The sequence below is a fragment of the Pelobates fuscus genome, chromosome 6 (genome assembly GCF_036172605.1).
Source record: "Pelobates fuscus isolate aPelFus1 chromosome 6, aPelFus1.pri, whole genome shotgun sequence".
In the NCBI taxonomy this organism is placed as follows: domain Eukaryota; kingdom Metazoa; phylum Chordata; class Amphibia; order Anura; family Pelobatidae; genus Pelobates; species Pelobates fuscus.
In genome coordinates, this window is record NC_086322.1 from 56,192,066 (window position 1) to 56,211,100 (window position 19,035).

Below are 19,035 nucleotides of genomic sequence, written 5' to 3' on the forward strand. Positions count from 1 at the left end.
TCTTGTGCTCAGGGCCTTTGCCTGAGTGACGACTTATATTCGTCTTGGGGTTACCCGAGTTGGGACCTATGTCCCTGCCTGTACCTCCCGTATAACTATTGTAATGGGACAGGCCTTGTTCCCTCTCGTCTGTGGGATGTGAGCCATGGTACTAGGGCTGATGTAAGTGCATTTTAGACACTGTCCTGCTTGGTGGAGTAGCTCCCCCCCCACCCCCCAACTTACTCTGTACCACTATTTACACATATTTACAGTGTGGGTATTCACGTTTATGGGTCTCCAGGACCCTAGCGGTTCAGCAAACTCAGTAATGATTGGGTGTTGGTGCGAAGCGTACTGTAGGTGAGTGTTTTTTTTGGGGGGGGGGGTTTATGTGTTTTGCGTGTCATTTTCTTCGTGTGTTGTTTGACCTTGTAGGTAGCTATCCCACTTCTTTATGACTTCTTGTACCGGTTTCCCCGATCTAAGGTGTTTTCGTGCCATTTGCTCATAGTCTAAATTCGTTGAGATTTGACGTGTCAGTGCTCCCCATAATGGTGCTTTCTCTCCCTTCCACACTCTTGCTATCAATGTTACTGCCGCTATCAGGATATGGAACACTAGAATGGATTCATTGTGGTCAAATTCCCTTAATCCCATCAATAAGAGCCCAAGTTCAGGTGTAAGTGTGACTTGTTTATGTGTTATGTCAGCAATGAGGCTCCCCACTTTGGTCCAGTATGGCTGGAGACGCGGGCATGTCCACTAAATATGGAGCATCGTGCCCTTGGCCTTGCCGCATCTCCAACATCTGTCTGTTGTCCCTGGATATATGAGTGTTAGTCTTGCGGGCACCATATACCATCTGTACCCCAGCTTCCTAATTTGTTTGAGGTGTGTGGCACATGCCGTCCTCCCCTTATGTGCAGTAAATTATGTCCTCCATTGTTTCTCAGTAATAGTGGTGTGTAGGTCCGCCTGCCAGGCTTGTTGGTGTGTAGTAAGGGAGGGGGTATCGTAATTGAGTATCGCATTGTAGCAGAGGGAAAGCACCCGTCTCGGGGGGGCTAGGCCCTCACACACCCGCTCGAAGGGGGTTGTAGTCCCCCGTGGATCGTTAAGGCTGATCTGAGTCTGCAATATCGATTTGAGTTGTAAGTAAGGGAAAATTGCTCTTTGTGGAAGGTCAAAACTGGTCAGTAAGTCCGGCAATGGCAACAATGCTCCTCCTGAGTACAGGTGTCTAGTGTGGGTACAACCTCCCCTCTCCCACATATGATGGTCAAACGTCGGTTGTGCTAAGTGTATGCTCCATGGTCCTCCAGAGCTCAGCTTCTGGTGAACCAGGTCCCATGTTTTGAACATCACAGTCGTGGTAGGCAAAATTGAATCTAATCTAGGTCTGTGTAGGCATGGTATCCAGAGCCAATACTTCAGTTCTGTTTGTCTGGCCCAGTAGGATTCAATTGTCACCCATTGGGGCGGGTTCTGGTTGACGTGGGTCATCAGGACAGACGCTACTATGGCTGCTCTGTAATATAATCTGACGTTGGGTAAACCGAGTTCCCCCACCTCCACCGGATGGTGGAGAATCTCAGTCGCCACTCTAATCCTCTTGGCCCACACAAATTGCACTATCTGTCTCTGGATGGCATCTAAGTATGTCATGGGCAACTTAATCTACAGCGTGCGGAAGAGGTATTGAAGTTTTGGCAATATTGACATCTTTACTGCTGCTATTCTGCCTCTCCATGTCAGATATTGTTTGTCCCAGGCTCTCAGTGTGTTTGTGATCTCTGTTTTATCCCCAAGAATGAGACGCGGTCATCTCTCCAGTCCATGGCAAACGTGTCTCTAAGTGCCCTCACATTTTTCCCCCAACTCCCCCACCCCCATGGCTTGGGTTTTAAGCACGTTCAGTTTATAATAGGAGTTATCCCCATATGTATTTATTTCTGTCATCAGGCTTGGTAGGGATGTCTCTGGTTGGGAAAGAGACAGCAGCACGTCGTTGGCGAAGAGGTTTGTTTTATATTCCGTGTCTCCTATGTGAATCCCTCTTATAAATTTGTTTTGTCTGATCCGGTGTGCTAGTGGTTCTATGGCCATTACATATAGTAACGGGGAGAGAGACTGTTACTTTTTAAAAATTCTTTGTTTTGAAACAGACAATACAAAGCAGTATTCACATACAACTTCTCAAAACAGGTGTCACAAAGAAACAAATGCAATGTCTCAAATGTATCACAGGAACGATCTGTCCTGTCTCATTTTAATATTTGAGAAAGAGGCTATATGCCCTCAAAGATTAAACAACAAAACTGTAACAAAAAGCAAGTAATGAAAAGCATAATCTCTGCCAGATCTTGTTACAGATTGGAAAAAAAATAGTTCATATTATTATATTTTCCCCTCAATAAACACACCTTACTAAGACATTGATTTCACTTGTTTGAACCAGAATCAGAAATTATTCCAATCTGTTAGAAAAAAAAAACTTTCCAAGTGATAAATCTACAATCATTCCCATAGAACAGGCATAGGCAACCTTCGGCACTCCAGATGTTTTGGACTACACCTCCCATGATGCAACATCTGGAGTGCCGAAGGTTGCCTATCCCTGCCATAGAATTTACTGATAAATAATTTGAAGAGTTTCAAAAACGTAATGGAAGCATTTCTAATTCTGATTCAAACCAATTAAACGGAGGCCTGATGGATTGAACAGTATTGGACACTTTTGCTGTCAGTTTATCCATCACTCTTATGCAAAACCTCACAAAGGGAAGGGGTCATATCCTTCAACCAATGCATCACTAGGGCTCTCCTTACTGTCCGTGTGATTTTATTAATTTTTTATAATAAAAAAAATGTAAATAATGATAATCACTAGGGCTAAGTTGAATGATATATATATGTATCATTTATATTTCCTATATATTTCTATCCTTACAGATTATATAGTTTCTAAGTCCCTGGATCTCATCCATGGAAGTAAGCCTCTGTTACAGAAACGCTGGGCAAACAAAATAATGAGTGTTTCAGCTTAATAGCATCGCAGATCCTCACTGAGTTGACTAAAGCAGAGTATTTAGGCTTCAGTAAAGTTGTGTAGCCACATGTTAAACTTTCTTGGGTCAGAGCCCATCAGATTGGATTAGTTCTATCCAACCTCTATCCTGTGCCATGTGGCAATCTGAAGCCAAGTAATAACACATAAAGAAATTGGGCAGACACAGACCTCTGAATACGCTAGGCAGTAAATAATCTTCCTTGCAACCCTGTGTTTTATAATTCCATATAAAACTGTCATCAGCTATTTGTGATCAAACAGATTAAGGACATGTACTTAGACATTCTTGGCAAAATAATTTCTCCGGAAATAATTTTCAGAGCATTTCATTGGTTTTAATTAGGTTAGTCTTGTAAAGAGGTACGTAAGTTCTGCAAGGTGGGCATGGGTGATACAGAATTGGACAGGGTGAGCAAACATCATCTGCATGTGTAAGCACTCACAGCGATGAGAAATCATGTACAATGGTTTGGGCTCTCAAGTTAGCGTAGAGGTAGAGTGACTCGCCTAGAGTGTTAGGTACGGTCTGGAGGATGTACTTAAAAGACCAACAAGTAAGGTCATTCCACTCTGTCAAATTATATGTTTATGTCCAGAAATAACATGAAGCAAGTATGTTCAGTGTAAGATGTCCACTAGGTAAGTATTTTGTCTTCTATTTTCATATAAATATCTGTCTGGGGAGAATCTTACTTGATCTGGATAAATCAGTCTTTTTAGAAGGGGCCTGTTGGCTAGCACCTTCACTAAAACATCTGAGTTGATAAGCCAGATGGGTTTATAGTTTTCAACCCTTGTACCATCCAATCCCTCCTTGAGCAATAACACTATATTGATCAAGGCCTCAATAATTGCATAATATATATTTACTAGGTGGTGGACCAATTCCTCCATAAAAGGTTTATAATAACTATTCAGAAAGATCTGTGCATAGCCAAGAGAAGAAAACTCGTTCCTATTGCCACCTATGAAAACTGGTGTGCTACTGTGGTCCACCATGAAGTATCCCAGTCAGTCAGGCTATTAGAATATTGAGATTGTGGCCTTCATCCCATGATCATACCCACACAATGCTGGGCTAGCAAATGCTCTATACTGATCCTGTGTGCTCCCTCACTCCTGTAGTGCTGTGTTAGCCCTTCACATCTATTTTTGCAACACAAAGCAATCTATTTTTCTTTGCTGAAATTATTTTTAAGGAAATCACTGAATACACTTTATCTCCCCAAACGGCACTGTATTAACCATGTGGCTATAGAAACAATCATACATCCCTAATTAAAGCTTTATATAACACAAGTCTACGGTCTGGCTCTATTTATTAATGCCTGATAATATTTTTTTTATTCCCATTGTAAAATAAACTCTATTTCCTCTTTCCAAGTTTAAAGTCAACATAATAAAATGTGCATAGGCTGTCCCATTTAATAGTCATGTTTCACAGCATGCATTGCGGTATTTGGCAGAGCTCAAGTCGAAAATAATAGGAGATTTCTAACAGGGCTTACTTATCTCAAAGTACATTTAGAACATGTAATATTAAACCAACCAGCAAATTATTCTCTTCTGTCAAAAGCTTTTTTTTTTTTTATCTTTTTGTTCTAAATTGAGATTAACTAGGATATGGATAAAGTTAAAGGGCCAGTTTGAGCACCATAACAACTTCATTGAAAATAAGTTGTTACGGTGCCAGAAGGTCTTTGGTGCTGGCTCATCTTTAGGAGTTTAAACCGCTCACAAATGGTTTAACCCCAAAGTACGTGTCCCAGCGCTGGACTGCTCTGCCCTCTGTCCTTCTACTATCTGAAATCCTAGATAACGGAAGGCTCGAGCATATCGAAAAAGAGCGTTACTTATTGGTGTAGAGTAGTCAGCAGACTTTCTAAGGCAATCAGTAGCTCCCCATTCATGAAAGTGATATGTACAAATGTAGGAAACTCAGTTTGTAATCCTGGACAAAGACATTGGTCCATTTTTCATATCACGAGTTTGCATAACCCTCAATCACCTTTTATATAAGTATACCATGATGTCCCAAATAAAGATTGTGTCTTTGTTTCCACTAGCTTTGCTTAATTTCCAAATGGAAGCTAAAGAATTGAATTTTTTTTTTAATGGGGCAGTTACAATTTCTTCAATTGTTTATTTTTTTTAGCAAAGAATAGCCAGCATGTGCTACTAGAGTCAGCTGCTATACTCTCAGGTCACACATCGAGTGATCTCCAAACTTGTCCTGAGAATTCTTTTACTCCAGACTAGCGTATGATAAGACTAGGAACAATCAGTAGCTTGACATCAATGACTTGGGACATGTTTGTCGGCAATGCAATATTTAAGCCCAAAGATAAATGCCTTTTTCATTTAGTGGAAAGGGTAGTTTTGAGAGCATTTGTGATTGACATGTTTTACTGTTTCAAACTCCTAGAGTTTGTCTCAGAGTTATTTTTCCACCAAGAATGTATTGTCTTGAACATAAAATATGATTACACTTGAACCGGAATTGTCAAACACATCAAATAAAATGAAACATTACCTTAAGAAAAGTTCAATGTGGACAACTGCAGGCGCGATCTTCTCAACCACATCAGCAATGAAGTTAAATTTGTATCTTGGACTGTTGGGATGTTGATGACCTATACTGGCAGAAAAAATTGGTTGTGTTAGTAAGAATATTTTCTGTTTAACATTTCAAGACACAGACAGGCTTTCTTTAATTACAGTCTTCCAGTTTCCTCTTGGATAAAATGTCTGCATACATATCTATGCGTGCACATAACCTCAAATGACCTTTTTACTCTAACTATGCAAAATGTTATAACGAAAATGTAATCTTCAGGAATATCACTGCTTTCTTCCACTGAATTTTGCTAGAGTACTTGAAGCTCGAAGTGAAATTGTGATGAAAAGCCTATTAAAGACAGGTTGACATGTCAGGACCATCATGGAAATCCTTTCTAAATGACAGATATGTCAAGGACATCACAAGGTGAACTGCAATCAATTTTCGAACGTGGGTGATCATTGATAAGAGCAATCAATCTAAACACTTTAAGTTATATGAGGCTTTCCTGTTCATGTGATTGCTGATGCTACGAATCAGATATACAGATAACATTGTTAGATGACGCCACTGTCATAAGAGCTTAAATCAGAAAAATTATTAGGAAGCCAGGGACATATCATAGCAATGGTAAATGCACACATCATCTCCGTGTTCCAAAATACTAAAGCTTGCATTAATATGTTTCCACAATCAGTAATTTATAGGGATTATGTCAGTGAATAACATGATTTAGAAACCAATATCAGCTATTCTACCCCAATTGCATGTCTGTAGTGGCTCTGTTCAGCTCCAGATAGTATAGATGGATATATATATATATATATATATATATATATATATATATATTTATTTATATAATTTGCTTCCCTCCTCAGAACAAATCCAACTGGCTATCACAGAATAAGAAATAACCCGGTTGATTCTCCTCACCAAGCTGAACTCGTCACAGAAATGATTTAAAATGACCACTAAAGGCACCCAGACCACTCCATCTTAATGAACGGGTATGGGTGCAGTGGCTCTTTAGTTTTAACCCTGCAATGTAAATCATTGTCATTTTGATGAAACTATAATGTTTCCATTCTTGCAAGCCACTAAAGGTGCTTCCACTGTGAGATCCGAGTCAGACTTGATTCTCAATCAAATGATGCTTCTAGAGAACATTTAATTGCACCATTGCCTCCCAATGCTTCTCTATGGAGAGGCAGAGCAGCCACAGAGAGGCTATGTGGTGAGGTAATACACGTAAACCCTCCCAGAGGGTGGGAACACCAACATAGGTAGGGGAACACTATTGCAGTTGTAAATCTAACGTTAATGCAGTGGTCTCACTGGGAGGGATGGGGGGGCAGAGGGGGTCATGCCCCCCCTACACCATGAAGTGCCCCCCTTCTGCCCCCCCCAAATGCAGGCACTGTATCAAGGGCAATGTGTTTGTTGTTTTAATAATCCCTAGTGGAGAATAATGAATCCTCCACCCGGGATTATTAAAGAAACAAACACATTGTGGCAGGAGAGGGGCTTACCGTGCACAGGACGGGGTCAAATGACAACAGGGCAGGGCTAAAGGTGCCCAGAAGACATCCGTTGGGGTAACTGCTGCATAGGAAGGGAGAAGCAGGAAGGAGTCCCTGCTTCCCCAACATCCAGGTTCCAGGAGCAGCACTCCCTCTACTCCAGCCCATAATGGACAGAGGTAAGAGTAAGAGTGTGTGTGTGTGTGTGTGTGTGTCACACACTGACCGCACTGAGCTGAACTGCTATAAGCAAAGAAGCCTGCTTTAGAAAAAGAGGACACCTTGGAACACCACATTTTGGCACATTAAATCTGATTTGCAAAATTGAAGCTTAAACAGATACTGTTGAAAAAATCTCCAATTCAACTATAGTCCCAGCTTAACTTTTTTAGCCTCGGTTTTGCCATTCAAATGTATTGGATTGAAGGAAGCTTCTTTTTTGTATGTTAATAGTGATCTGAGTAATTCATGCACATGGGCAAACATTACACCCCAAGGATGGTGAAATGAATACGATCAGTGTCAGACTGGAAAGAAAAATGAGGCCCAGGCATTTCATGGCATAGCAGCCAAAGACATTACAGAAATGCTCCAAATCATACGCACAGAGAAAAGCTCATCTTAGAGAGCATCCTACAAGCCTCGTAAATAGCTTTGAGTTGCCTTGAATTTAAAAAGGCCACTTAGATAACAGTCTTGACTGTTTCAGAGAGACTTTCTGAAAATGAATAAACAATGATTTTCTAGAATACTCCAAACTGAGATGGATAAGGTAAGGTAGTGTACAACACGACCTCATTCTTCTGTTCAAGTACACATTTATGTACACAACATATTTTATATAATGTTTCTCATAAGATGACTTGTCTGTAACTATGGAATCTGCTGGTTCTTATATATATATATATATATATATATATATATATATATATATGCAGATAGTAGATAGAGCACTCCAGAGGTCTTGTTATAAGATTATTTATTCGGTGTAGAAAAATCAACATTTCGACCCTTAGGTCTTTATCAAGATATATATAATAAAATATTATCTCTCCATCTTTTAAACAACAAAAACTGTCATAATATTTTAATAGAACATTTTTAGACTCTTAGTTTGGTTTCTCCTGGAGAAGATGGTTGCAAGCTACGAGTATATGTGCGCCTCTACCAGCCTTTTGAAATAGCTGCTGTAATTCCACCATTTGTTTATTTTTATCATTTGAGAAATGTTTAAGTTAATATTAAACTCTTGACCCTTTTCACAGTTGAAGGTGTAAATTCCACACACCGTTTTCCATGTTTTTTTTCTTTTTTTTGTGGAATTTATATTGAGCTGGGGAGAAGACAAATATTCAGTGGAACCCATGTATTGGTGTGCCACGTTAAATGATGTCTGGAATATAGCATTCCATTAGGCATCGTCACCTGAGGAAAAGTAAGATGTGAACATTCTACTTTTCTAAATGCCAGAATGCTGACTGGCTGGGTAAATAGAGTGATCAAACTGTATTGTGCAGCTTGCTTTTTCAGTAACTTATGAAGATCTTGACCAGAGACCTTGGTTTGAGTTTTCCTGTCCATCCTCACATATATGCCCCATTGGAACTGACCACAGAGCATATAGATTTGAGAAGAGCCTCTTGAAACTGTCTCACATGTTAAAAGTAAAATAGGAACAACCAATGTCGAGGTACTGTGATGCAATGGTGCAAGGAGCATCATAGGAACACAACAAGAGCACATGCAAGGGCTGTAGGAGAAATGTTTTCATACTGGGGTACTGTTCCTGCACTTTTTATCCCAGTAAAAAATCCAATAGCATTAATTAGGGTGGGGGATGTCACGTCAGTACCAGATAGGTCACAGTTCCTTTTTTGAGCATACTGCCTGCAACAACCAAATTTGTATCAGCACATTTTGCTACTATATACTCATATATATTGTAATCTGTATGTTACGAAAGTCCTGCAGATTCACTAGTGATGCATATTCTGTCCTTCAAGCAGGACAAGATGTGAAGATGTGAAGGACAAGATGTTGCCCAATCTCTCTTCAAGCAAGGGTAAATGGTAAATGAGCGTTCCAAGCACCATTACCACTACATTGTGCTATAGTATTTATGGTGCCAGGAGTGCCCTTGCACCCTTCTAGGGTAAGGTTTAACAACTTACCTGGATACTGGCGCTGGTCACCTCCACCATGATAGCCAGAACTTCCATTAGCTCTACTGAGCTAAATCTTGAAATGCAGGACTAACTCATTGGCAAAGAGTGTCAGTTGATCCCTCTCAGCCAATGAGCTAAACCCTGCAATGCCAGGCTAACTCTTAGTGGAGGAGTTGTCTATTGAAATCGGGATGTCAGAGCACTTCTGGCACTGTAACTCCTACAGCATGCTGTAATGGTTGTGGTGCTTGTAATATTCTGTAGTGTAGTATTTATCAAGGTATTATGTGGTGGTTAGAGGGCTTACTCCAAGCACCATGACAACACCACCGATTTGAAGTGGTCATGGTGTCTGGAGTCTGTGTGTGCAGCATTTTGCTATGAAAAGTTGCAGATACAGAATGTACCCTTGTCTGTCAGCATCATTGGAGCATCATTAGAACACATATCTTAGTTTGGCTAATATCACGCAGCTCATGTCCTCCCCCCCCCCCCCCCCCCAGACAGTCCTACTTGACATCCCTCCCTGGCAGCTAGTGGTAGTGATGTCAGCATAGCGTTTTTGCAGAAATTTCCATTTTGAAGGACTGCCAAATTTATAGTGATGGAATAATTCTGACAGAAAATCTATCAGATTTACGAAAATTGCATTAACAAATTACCAAAATAAGGCAAACAAGTGACAGCAATACTTTGATCAAAGTTCTAATAAAGCTTCTAGAAATGATTCCTAGTGTCTCTAGACATCGCTTTCATGGTGGCACTGAACTGTCAAAGAGGGGACACACTTCTTTTGTTACTCTGTGGTCAGGGGGCTAAGATAGGCACTATAACCATGTCTTGTAGAAACCAGGATGGCCAGTTGCCCAACTTCTTAAATAGTTAAACCATTATTAGAGCTACAGATAAGCTGACAGAGAAATTATCAGTTGGGCAACAGTTCTACTATTTTTTAACGAGAAATGGAACTACTTAACTACATATCTCAAGAACCCACTTGGTTTGCGAAGTGCCCCCATTAAAAACACATTAAATGGTAAGGATTGGCCTGAGTTAGCAAACACTAGGTTGTCTGTGTGCCAGAAACCAAGATGGCTGAAGATTGACTGAATTGGGATTTACTTGGTGAAGAGTGGGTGATGGAGTTGGTTGGCTTCATTGTGTGGGTAGATGGTTGGATAGAGATAGAAGAATAACACTAACTGATGTGTTACAGTTAGTTGCGGACAGTCAGGTAAGGACTATCTAGGGTTTTGGATATACTGTATGAACCTCTAAATCGTCCAATTGGTTCTTACCTTGTTGCTTTTGGTTGTGAATTGCATAAGACCAGCATTAAAGAGATTTAAAGAGTCAACATGTTTTTTTTTTTTTTAAATGTACAAAGGACAGGGCATTAGCACCTAAAACTGGATTACCATTCCACTACCAGTGAGACAGTATTAGTTTAGTAGTTGAACTGGCCCACACATTGTAAGGATCCATGCAACCGCCGACATTACATGATTTCATTTTATTGAGTGCATTTACAAAACTTTCACTTGATTTGCAATAACATGTCTTGTGCCTCTTGTGTTTGTATTCATTCATGTAACGTTTAGGTGTACTATTAGTTTTAGCTCTGTGCACACTTAGAGCATAACATAACCATAACAACTTCATTTGAATTAAGTTCTTATGGTGCCAGAATGTCACTGGCACTGCCTTACATTTAGGGGTTAGACCACTCATGAATGGTATTCCTGTAATATTATTCATGTATTGAGCATTGATCGATCTGCCTCTGTCCTTCCTCTGCTCGCAATCTTGAAAGAAGAGCTAATTGGCTTACATCGTAAGTTGATGCACTAAGCCAGTGGTTCCAAACCCAGTCCTCAAGTACCCCCTACCAGTCCAACATTTAAGAATTACCCTATTGTGTTTGAAGTGTGCTTTTTTTTCTAAGACACAATTAAGTAATCCCTAAATCCTGGACTATTAGGGGGTACTTGAGGACTGGGTTGGGAAACACTGCTCTAAGCCAATCAGTAGCACCCCATTCACAAAATGGCTTGAGAAATACATTTTTTATTTGTATTTTTATCTAGCCATTTTGTGAATGGAGAGTTACTGATTGGTTTAGAGTGTCAGCTTACTCTCTAAGCCAATCAGCAGTGTGTAATAGAATAGAACAAGTAATGTATACCAGAACTTAGAGTCACCAGGCTACGTAGCAAGGACAGAGAATAGTCAGGAACACGCAAGATTAAGTAAACCAGAAATCAAAATGAGTGAAAATACAAAAACCGAGTCACAGGGAAGGAAAAAAGAGAATAGACAAAACACAGCCAAAGTCAAAACCAGAAATCAGTCAAGAGTAAAATGCACTAAAAGGAACAAATAACTTTAAACCACAGCAGGGCAACGATTTAAGCCCTCTGAGCCTATTAATGTTGTGGCTTTTTAATTAGTAGCCACGTCTCCAAAACATTCCAATTCGAACATTTTGGCGGGCCGTGACGTCATTAAAGTCATGACGTTGGCGTGCACATGCCGCGTCATAAAAAGGGGCGGAGTTGCATCAGAACTGCTGAGGAGAGAGGGAGGACCTTGAGGACTGTCCCCCCTCCACATGGCAACTAAAGTCAGGTACCATAACAGGGTGCCTCTGTCCAATGCTTCCTCTTCCAAGATTCTGAGCAGCAGAATGACACAGCACAGAGTGATTGTAATGGAACGGTTTGTGAATGGTTGAACCCCTAAAGGCAAGCCAGCCGCGCGTGCGCATTAGACCTCCACATAGGAAAGCATATTCACTGCTTTCCTATGGGGATTCTGGTGACGCTGGAGGTCCTCATGCATTGAGTGAGGATGTCCAGCGTCGTTTAAAACACTTTTTGTGTTTTAAGAACCCAGAAATCCCTCTAGTGACTGTCTGATAGACAGCCACTAGAGGAGGACTTTACCCTGCAAGCAGGGCCGGATTAACATAGGGGCTGATGGAGCTGCAGCTCCAGGCCCAGGCCCAGGCCCATGGAAGAGGCCCATTTAAAAAAAAAAAAAACTTTCTTTTTTTATATATTTGTTTTACACACTACTCTTAGGTTTGCCACCTGACTGGTATTTTAAGGCACAGCCGGTATTTGAGGCTGCATGGTCGTGACAGTATTGCAGTAATACAGGCAATCCAAATGCAAATATTTTTCTCAGTATCAACGAAGATTACTCTGCAATACCAGCACTGACCAGTAGGGGAGAGGCAGGGATAGGAAGTTACAGCATCTCCCTGCCTCTCACTACTCACTGATCTGAGGGGGAGCAGCTACATAGCACAGAGAGTCCAGACAGCAGCTCCCAGCCTGCAGAGACAGACTACAGCTCAGGTATGTGAAGGATGGGGGGTAAGGCAGTAGGGAGACATGGAGACACTAGAGGACACATGGGGACACTGAGACACTATGGGACACTGGGAGATGTGGGGACACTGGGAAACATGGGGACACTGGGAGATGTGGGGACACTGAGACACTTGGGGACACTGGGACACTAGGGGACACTGGGAAACATGGGGATGCTGAGACACATGGGGACGCTGTGAGACATAGGTAGACACATTGGGACACGGAGACACTAGGGACACTCCATGTGTCCCCATGTCTCCCAGTGTACATGCCCCCATGTCTCCCAGTATCCCCAAATGTCTGTGTCCCCATGTCTCCCAGTGTCCACATATCTCCCAGCCAGTGTCCCTAGTGTCTGTGTCTCCTAGTCTCCCAGTGTCCCCTAGTCTCCCAGTGTATGTGTCCCCATGTCTCCCAGTGTATGTGCCCCTATGTCTCCCAGTGTCCCCAAATGTCTGTGTCCCCATGTCTCCCAGTGTCCACATATCTCCCAGCCAGTGTCTCAGTGTCCCATGTCTCCCAGTGTCTGTGCCCCATGTCTCCCAGTGTCCCCAAATGTCTGTGTCCCCATGTCTCCCAGTGTCCCCATGTCTATGTCCACAAGTGCCCCCATGCCTCCCAGCCAGTGTCCCCAAGTGTCTGTGTCCCCATGCCTCCCATGCAGTGTCCCTAGTGTCTCAGTGTCCCCATGTCTCCCAATATCCCCTAGTCTCCCAGTGTCTGTGTTCCCATGTCTCTCAGTTTCCCTAGTGTCTTAGTTTCCTAAAATATCAGTGTCCCCATGTATCCCAGTGTCTGTGTCCCTATTGTCTGTGACCCCATTTCTCCCAGTGTCCCCAAATGTCTGTGTCCCCATGTTTCCCAGTGTCCCCATGTCTGTATCCACAAGTGCCCCCATGTCTCCCAGTGTCTCAGTGCCCCAAGTGCCTAAGTGTCCCCGGGTCTCTCAGTGTCCCCATGTCTCACGGTGTCCCCATGTCTCTCAGTGTCCCCTAGTATCCTAGTGCCACGGGACATACTGAGACATGGGGACACTGGGAGAAATGAGGACACAGACACTGGGAGACTGGGTGACATGGGGACACTGACATAGTGATACATAGGCACACTGATGCCAGGCTGGCCTTCCAATTCTTTGGACAAACATGTCCCCTTTTTGGGCATGATCACCCCTTTTGGCAGGTCTGGTCACGTGATTCGCATCAGTGGCCCACCATTTTACCCCACCCATTGACTTCCTGCTTCACTGGACACTGCTGTTAGGGGGTATAGATTTACTTGAAAGATGAAAGCACAAATTAGATAAAGAGATTAGCATAGAGTATGTGTTTTCGTATAGCTGCATCATTTGAGTTTCCCTCCAACACCAACTCCATCAGATACATGATGCTTGAGAGGTATGACTGTTTTAGGTCAATAAGATTCTGCAATTAGGCCCCGTCATAATTGTCAGCACCAGGCCCACTGGGCTCTTAATCTGGCCCTGCCTGCAAGGTAATTTATAAAAACTGCAATAATTACACTTGCAGGGTTAAGAGTAATGGGAGTTGGCACCCAGACCACTCCAATGGGCAGAAGTGTTCTGGGTGCCTGGAGTGTCCCTTTAACGTGTTACACTGTTCTTTTTTTTTTTTTTTTATATGTCCTGTTAATCGAGTTGTTATTCACCTACAGGCTTGGACAAGCCATCACACTCAGCAACTTCACTTAATCCAGGACTTTCCTCAACAGCAGGAGTGGTGAGATCTATCCAATACCATCCACCAGTTGATGATTATTTTTGCTACTTTTAGTGTGTGCACAGTGGGAATGTATATACATTTTTTCACATTTTGTCATTATTTTTTGTTTTTATTTTATTTTTTTCATTATTTTTTTTTTTCAAACAATGTTCTGCCAAATAGACAACTATTGTTGATTATACACAGGGCTCTCATCCATATAGTGTTGATTTACACCATTACAACTGACACTGATGGGAGTTGGGAGTTGGCACCCAGACCACTCCAATGGAGAGAAGTGGTTTGGGTGCCTGGAGTGTCCCTTTAACGTGTAACACTGATTTTATTATATGTCCTGTTAATCGAGTTGTAATAGAGTGTTTGGTGCCAAATAGTAGGGTTTGGTGTTAGACTTTACAATGTAATATATTTTGGGCAGTGAAGTATTACAGAATATGCTTGCAATTTTCAAGAGCTGTGAAAATAAACATTTTTTAATATTTTTCATGTCACACAATAATTGCTTGCATTCGTTTATATTTCTTTTTCGACATTATAGTATACTTTAATAATGTAAATGATATTAAAAATGGCATATTATAGTGTTTCAGACACCATAATTATATATGCACAGTCCTACATAAAATTACAAGTACAATTAAAAGTACTGGTTGCCAAGAATATGTTTTAGTTATTGACACGAAGCTGTAAACAAACACATGTTTTTAAAGTGGTATGACTTACACATATTTGATGACTATGGCCCTATTTACCATGTGGATCTGTAGTCTTTATTGCACACTTAGTTATTAAAATAAATTCGACTTTCTGTAATGGAACAGTTTGTGAATGGTTGAACCTCTACAGGGAAGCCAGCGCCAGTAACCTCCAGGCACCATAACAATTTCACTCCAATGAAGTTGTTATGGTGCCCTTAGTTAACGTTGAATGCACTGCTAGCATGCCCCTTATCTAAACTCTGCATTTTAAACTGCTGTTTTTCAGTAAACACAGGTGAGGACAATTAACTCTAGTCACCCGCTTGGATTCCCTCCCAGTTCGAGTTTTCATGAACAGCAGAGTTGGAATGAGCTGAACTCGCTATAGGACAGAAAACCTGTGCTATGGACCAGGAAGTGCCCTCTAGTGGCTGTCTAGTAGACAGCCACTAGGGGAGGAGTTAACCCTGCAAGGTAATTATTGCAGTTTATGAAAACTGCAATATTTACAGTTGCAGGGTTAAGGGTAGTGGGAGTTGGCACCCAGACCATGCCAATGGGCAGAAGTGGTCTGGGTGACTGGAGTGTCCCTTTAACTAACTTGAAAAAAACAAGAAAAAACAGGTAAGGGGTTAAAATATTTAAAACTGCATTGCAGTATTCAGTGCAGAACAAATAAATATGGTAATAAAAATAGTGAAAGATTTTGTGAAGACACACAACTGACTCATGCATGTCATACATACTAATATAATAAACTTTAAATGTAAATAAAAAAAAAATATATATATATATATATATATATATATATATATATCTTTGAATTTTTTGTAAAACATAAGCTGATTAGTATGTGTAGGTCAGTCAACGGCACAGCCACATAAATGTATTGATAATACTCACCTGGTTATTTACTAAAATGAGAATTCAAGGTGAATTTTCATTTCACTTTAGGTCAAAGTGGCCAAACTGGACACATTCTCTAAGTTATCTATTCTCTCAGTTAAGCAACTCTGGCCTTAAATTCGAAATTCACTTTGAATTCACTTTGCATTGTTATTTCAGAAAATAACCCTATTAGTGAAAAAATAAAAAAAATAATCTGTTGCACATTCATTCAGTTCTATTACAATAAAAACCTAGAAAATACGATCACAAAAATATGTAGACACATTAATCCTTGAAGAGTCAAAATGTCATCTTAGAGACAGCTCTACAAGGTCTGCAGAACCCAGTTTCAATACGGCACTGCCCTCTACTGTGGGCACAAGGAATTGCACATGAACCGAATCTCAGAAACTGGGAAAAGTGATCTTCTGTCTATGATAAACAACATTATTTTCATTTTGTGGTGAATAGTTTATGTTTACAAAAATGCAGACATGACAGTAACACTGGCCCAATGAAAAGCACAACTGTCCCGCACACTATCAGAAGGGCTCGTCATTCATTTGGAATGTGAATCTTTTGCACAGCTCAGAATTTCATGGTAACCCTTTAGCACGCTATCCGAGACAGACATGTAAAAGAAAAATAATAATAAATTGATGCTAAACATATACTACTTTTTGCATCTATCATTGGTAGTGATTTATTAGTCAAATAGGAAAAATTGTTAGAAAATGTCATAAATGCACACATGTGGTCAGAAATGGAAATCATTTAACACATAAGTTGATCTCCCATTAAAATGCATCAGTTAGCATTTTCCAATGTCATATTCCTTACAAGTTCTATATTCTGAGCACAATTTCTTTAAGTCCGTACAAATACAGCACTTATAAGCATTGATAATTATTGCAACTATTTTCACATATCATTTTTTTTTTTTTTTTACGATGACCGTTACAATCTATTTTACCATATCTAAATCAGTGGTCACCCAATTGTAGCTCAATGCTGTGTTTAACTAGTTAAGCATTTTAAAAAAAAAACAGCTGGCAGTATTTCCATTCATTCCCTCTTACCCGATTCACAGGCTCCTTTCTGCACCTGTACTACGGGGGAATGTCCTTGTTGCAGTGCCCGGCGACTTGCCACCTTCATTTGGCACAAGTTGTCATATGTCTGCCCATCATTGGCACACACTTTGTAGTTGTGCTTACACTGGCATGTTCCCTTGATGCCTCTCTTTCCGGGTGGTGGTTTACACTGCAAACTGTCCCCACATGGTGGGTCTATGTCACGTCCACACAAGTCACCTTCTCCTGCAGCGCAGATCAAACAGCAGTTGCAGCGATCTGGAACATACCCGCTAGGGCAAATTGGGCTTGGACATCTTGAAACATCGCAGCGAGACGGACATGCAGACAATGCCGGGCAAAGAACTAAGAGGAGCAGTAGAAGAAGTGAGGGGCAGACGCATAACTTCATGGTGGTGGATTATCTTCTAAGCAGGAGAGAGAAGAACCTTTTAACAGTGGGAGATAGTTATAGTTCTAAAGGTCGTTTAATGAAGATATGCCTTCACATTAACCATCCAATCTTATGTTCAGATAATTAAACATGACAGGGTTTATCTACAGTGCCCTTCTGCCTACAGCAATCAGAGACTTGGGTCCGTATGGAGTGTGGTGCCTCGTTGACTGCTACACCATACGAGTGAAAAACAAAGTGATGCCTGAGTTTCCTTGTTAGTATTTAACAGTTCTGTGTGGATATGTGAGCTGAGAACACTCTATGGGCTGGTTAGTTGTGCTTGGATTGTCACCAGGTTCAGCCTATGCTAGGAGGGTTTTTTTTCCCATCACACCCTCTCTTCTGCTAAGTGCTTTTGAGACAGAAAGTCAGTGGCATTCCAGAGTGCGTGCCAAAAAAATGTGCTCACTCCAGTCATCAGCACTCTGTGCCTGACTGCAGCGTTTCAAGAAATTCTATTTACGTTTTTCTTTCTACTTGGTAACAGGAGATAAAAAGTAAATCACAGAAACTTTTCATGGCTAAGTATTATTAATATTAATGTGAAAGGCATGCTATCTTGCAGCGTAGCAGATGATCGTTAGCATAACAGAAATACTACAGACTCAGAAAAATAAGAGCTGGGCACATGTGCGTTACTCAAAATGATTTTTTGTAATCTATACATTTTTCTGATGTTACATCATGTAACATATCTGCCAAGAGTACCAGATCTCTACGGATAGTCCCTGAGTTTGTTTCAGGTTTTCAGCCAAGCACAATTTCTCATGTTAAGAAATATAAGAAAATATTTTACTTAATACACATTTTCACAGGGATTTATCATCTTGAAAGGACCACTATAGTCACCCAGACCACCTCAGCTCAATGAAGTGGTCTGGGTGCCAGGTCCTCCAGGTTTTAACACTTCAGATGTAAACATAGCAGTTTCAGAGAAACTGCTATGTTTACTTTGCAGGATTAATCCAGCCTCTAGTGACTGTCTTCCGGACAGCCACTAGAGGCACATCTGCGACGCTGGATGCAAATTTCGCATCCATGGCGCAGAGCGTCCATAGGAAAGCATTTAGAAATGCTTTCCTATTGGCGTTTTTATTGCGTGCGGTGCTCTGGCCGCGCATGCGCATTCCTCCACACTTGGTAGCTGACGTCGGAGTGGGAAGAGTGGTCACCAGTGCCGAGGGAGCCCGGCGCTGGATTAAAGTAAGTAGCTGAAGGGGATTTCACCCCTTCAGCCCAGCGAGAGGGGGGGCCTGAGGGTGGGGGGACCTAAGGGTTGTATAGTGTCAGGAAAACGAGTTTGTTTTCCTGACACTATAGTGGTCCTTTAAGTATAATATACTTGAGCTTTATTTGACATTGGCAACCAATCTTTTTGTACATGCTTAGAAGTTCTTCACATGCATTTTAGCTCTATTGCATCTTAAAAATCTGTAACGATCTCCAACGTCCAATGACTATATGTACCAAAAAAATACAAACAAAAAAAACCAGTAAAAT

At 41.1% G+C, this 19,035-nt stretch overlaps 1 protein-coding gene across 1 annotated transcript in view; it reads right to left on the bottom strand.

The window, feature by feature from the left end:
• Positions 1-17,922, bottom strand: part of HTRA3 (HtrA serine peptidase 3) — a 40,150-nt gene extending 22,228 nt beyond the window's left edge. The window contains exons 1-2 of the mRNA XM_063457739.1: positions 17,085-17,922; positions 5,586-5,685 (exon numbers count right to left, since the gene is read on the bottom strand). Of these exons, the coding sequence (XP_063313809.1) occupies positions 5,586-5,685; positions 17,085-17,490 (506 nt within the window). The 5' untranslated portion in view covers positions 17,491-17,922. The remainder of the gene's footprint in view (positions 1-5,585; positions 5,686-17,084) is intronic.
• Between the last annotated feature and the right edge of the window lie 1,113 nt (positions 17,923-19,035).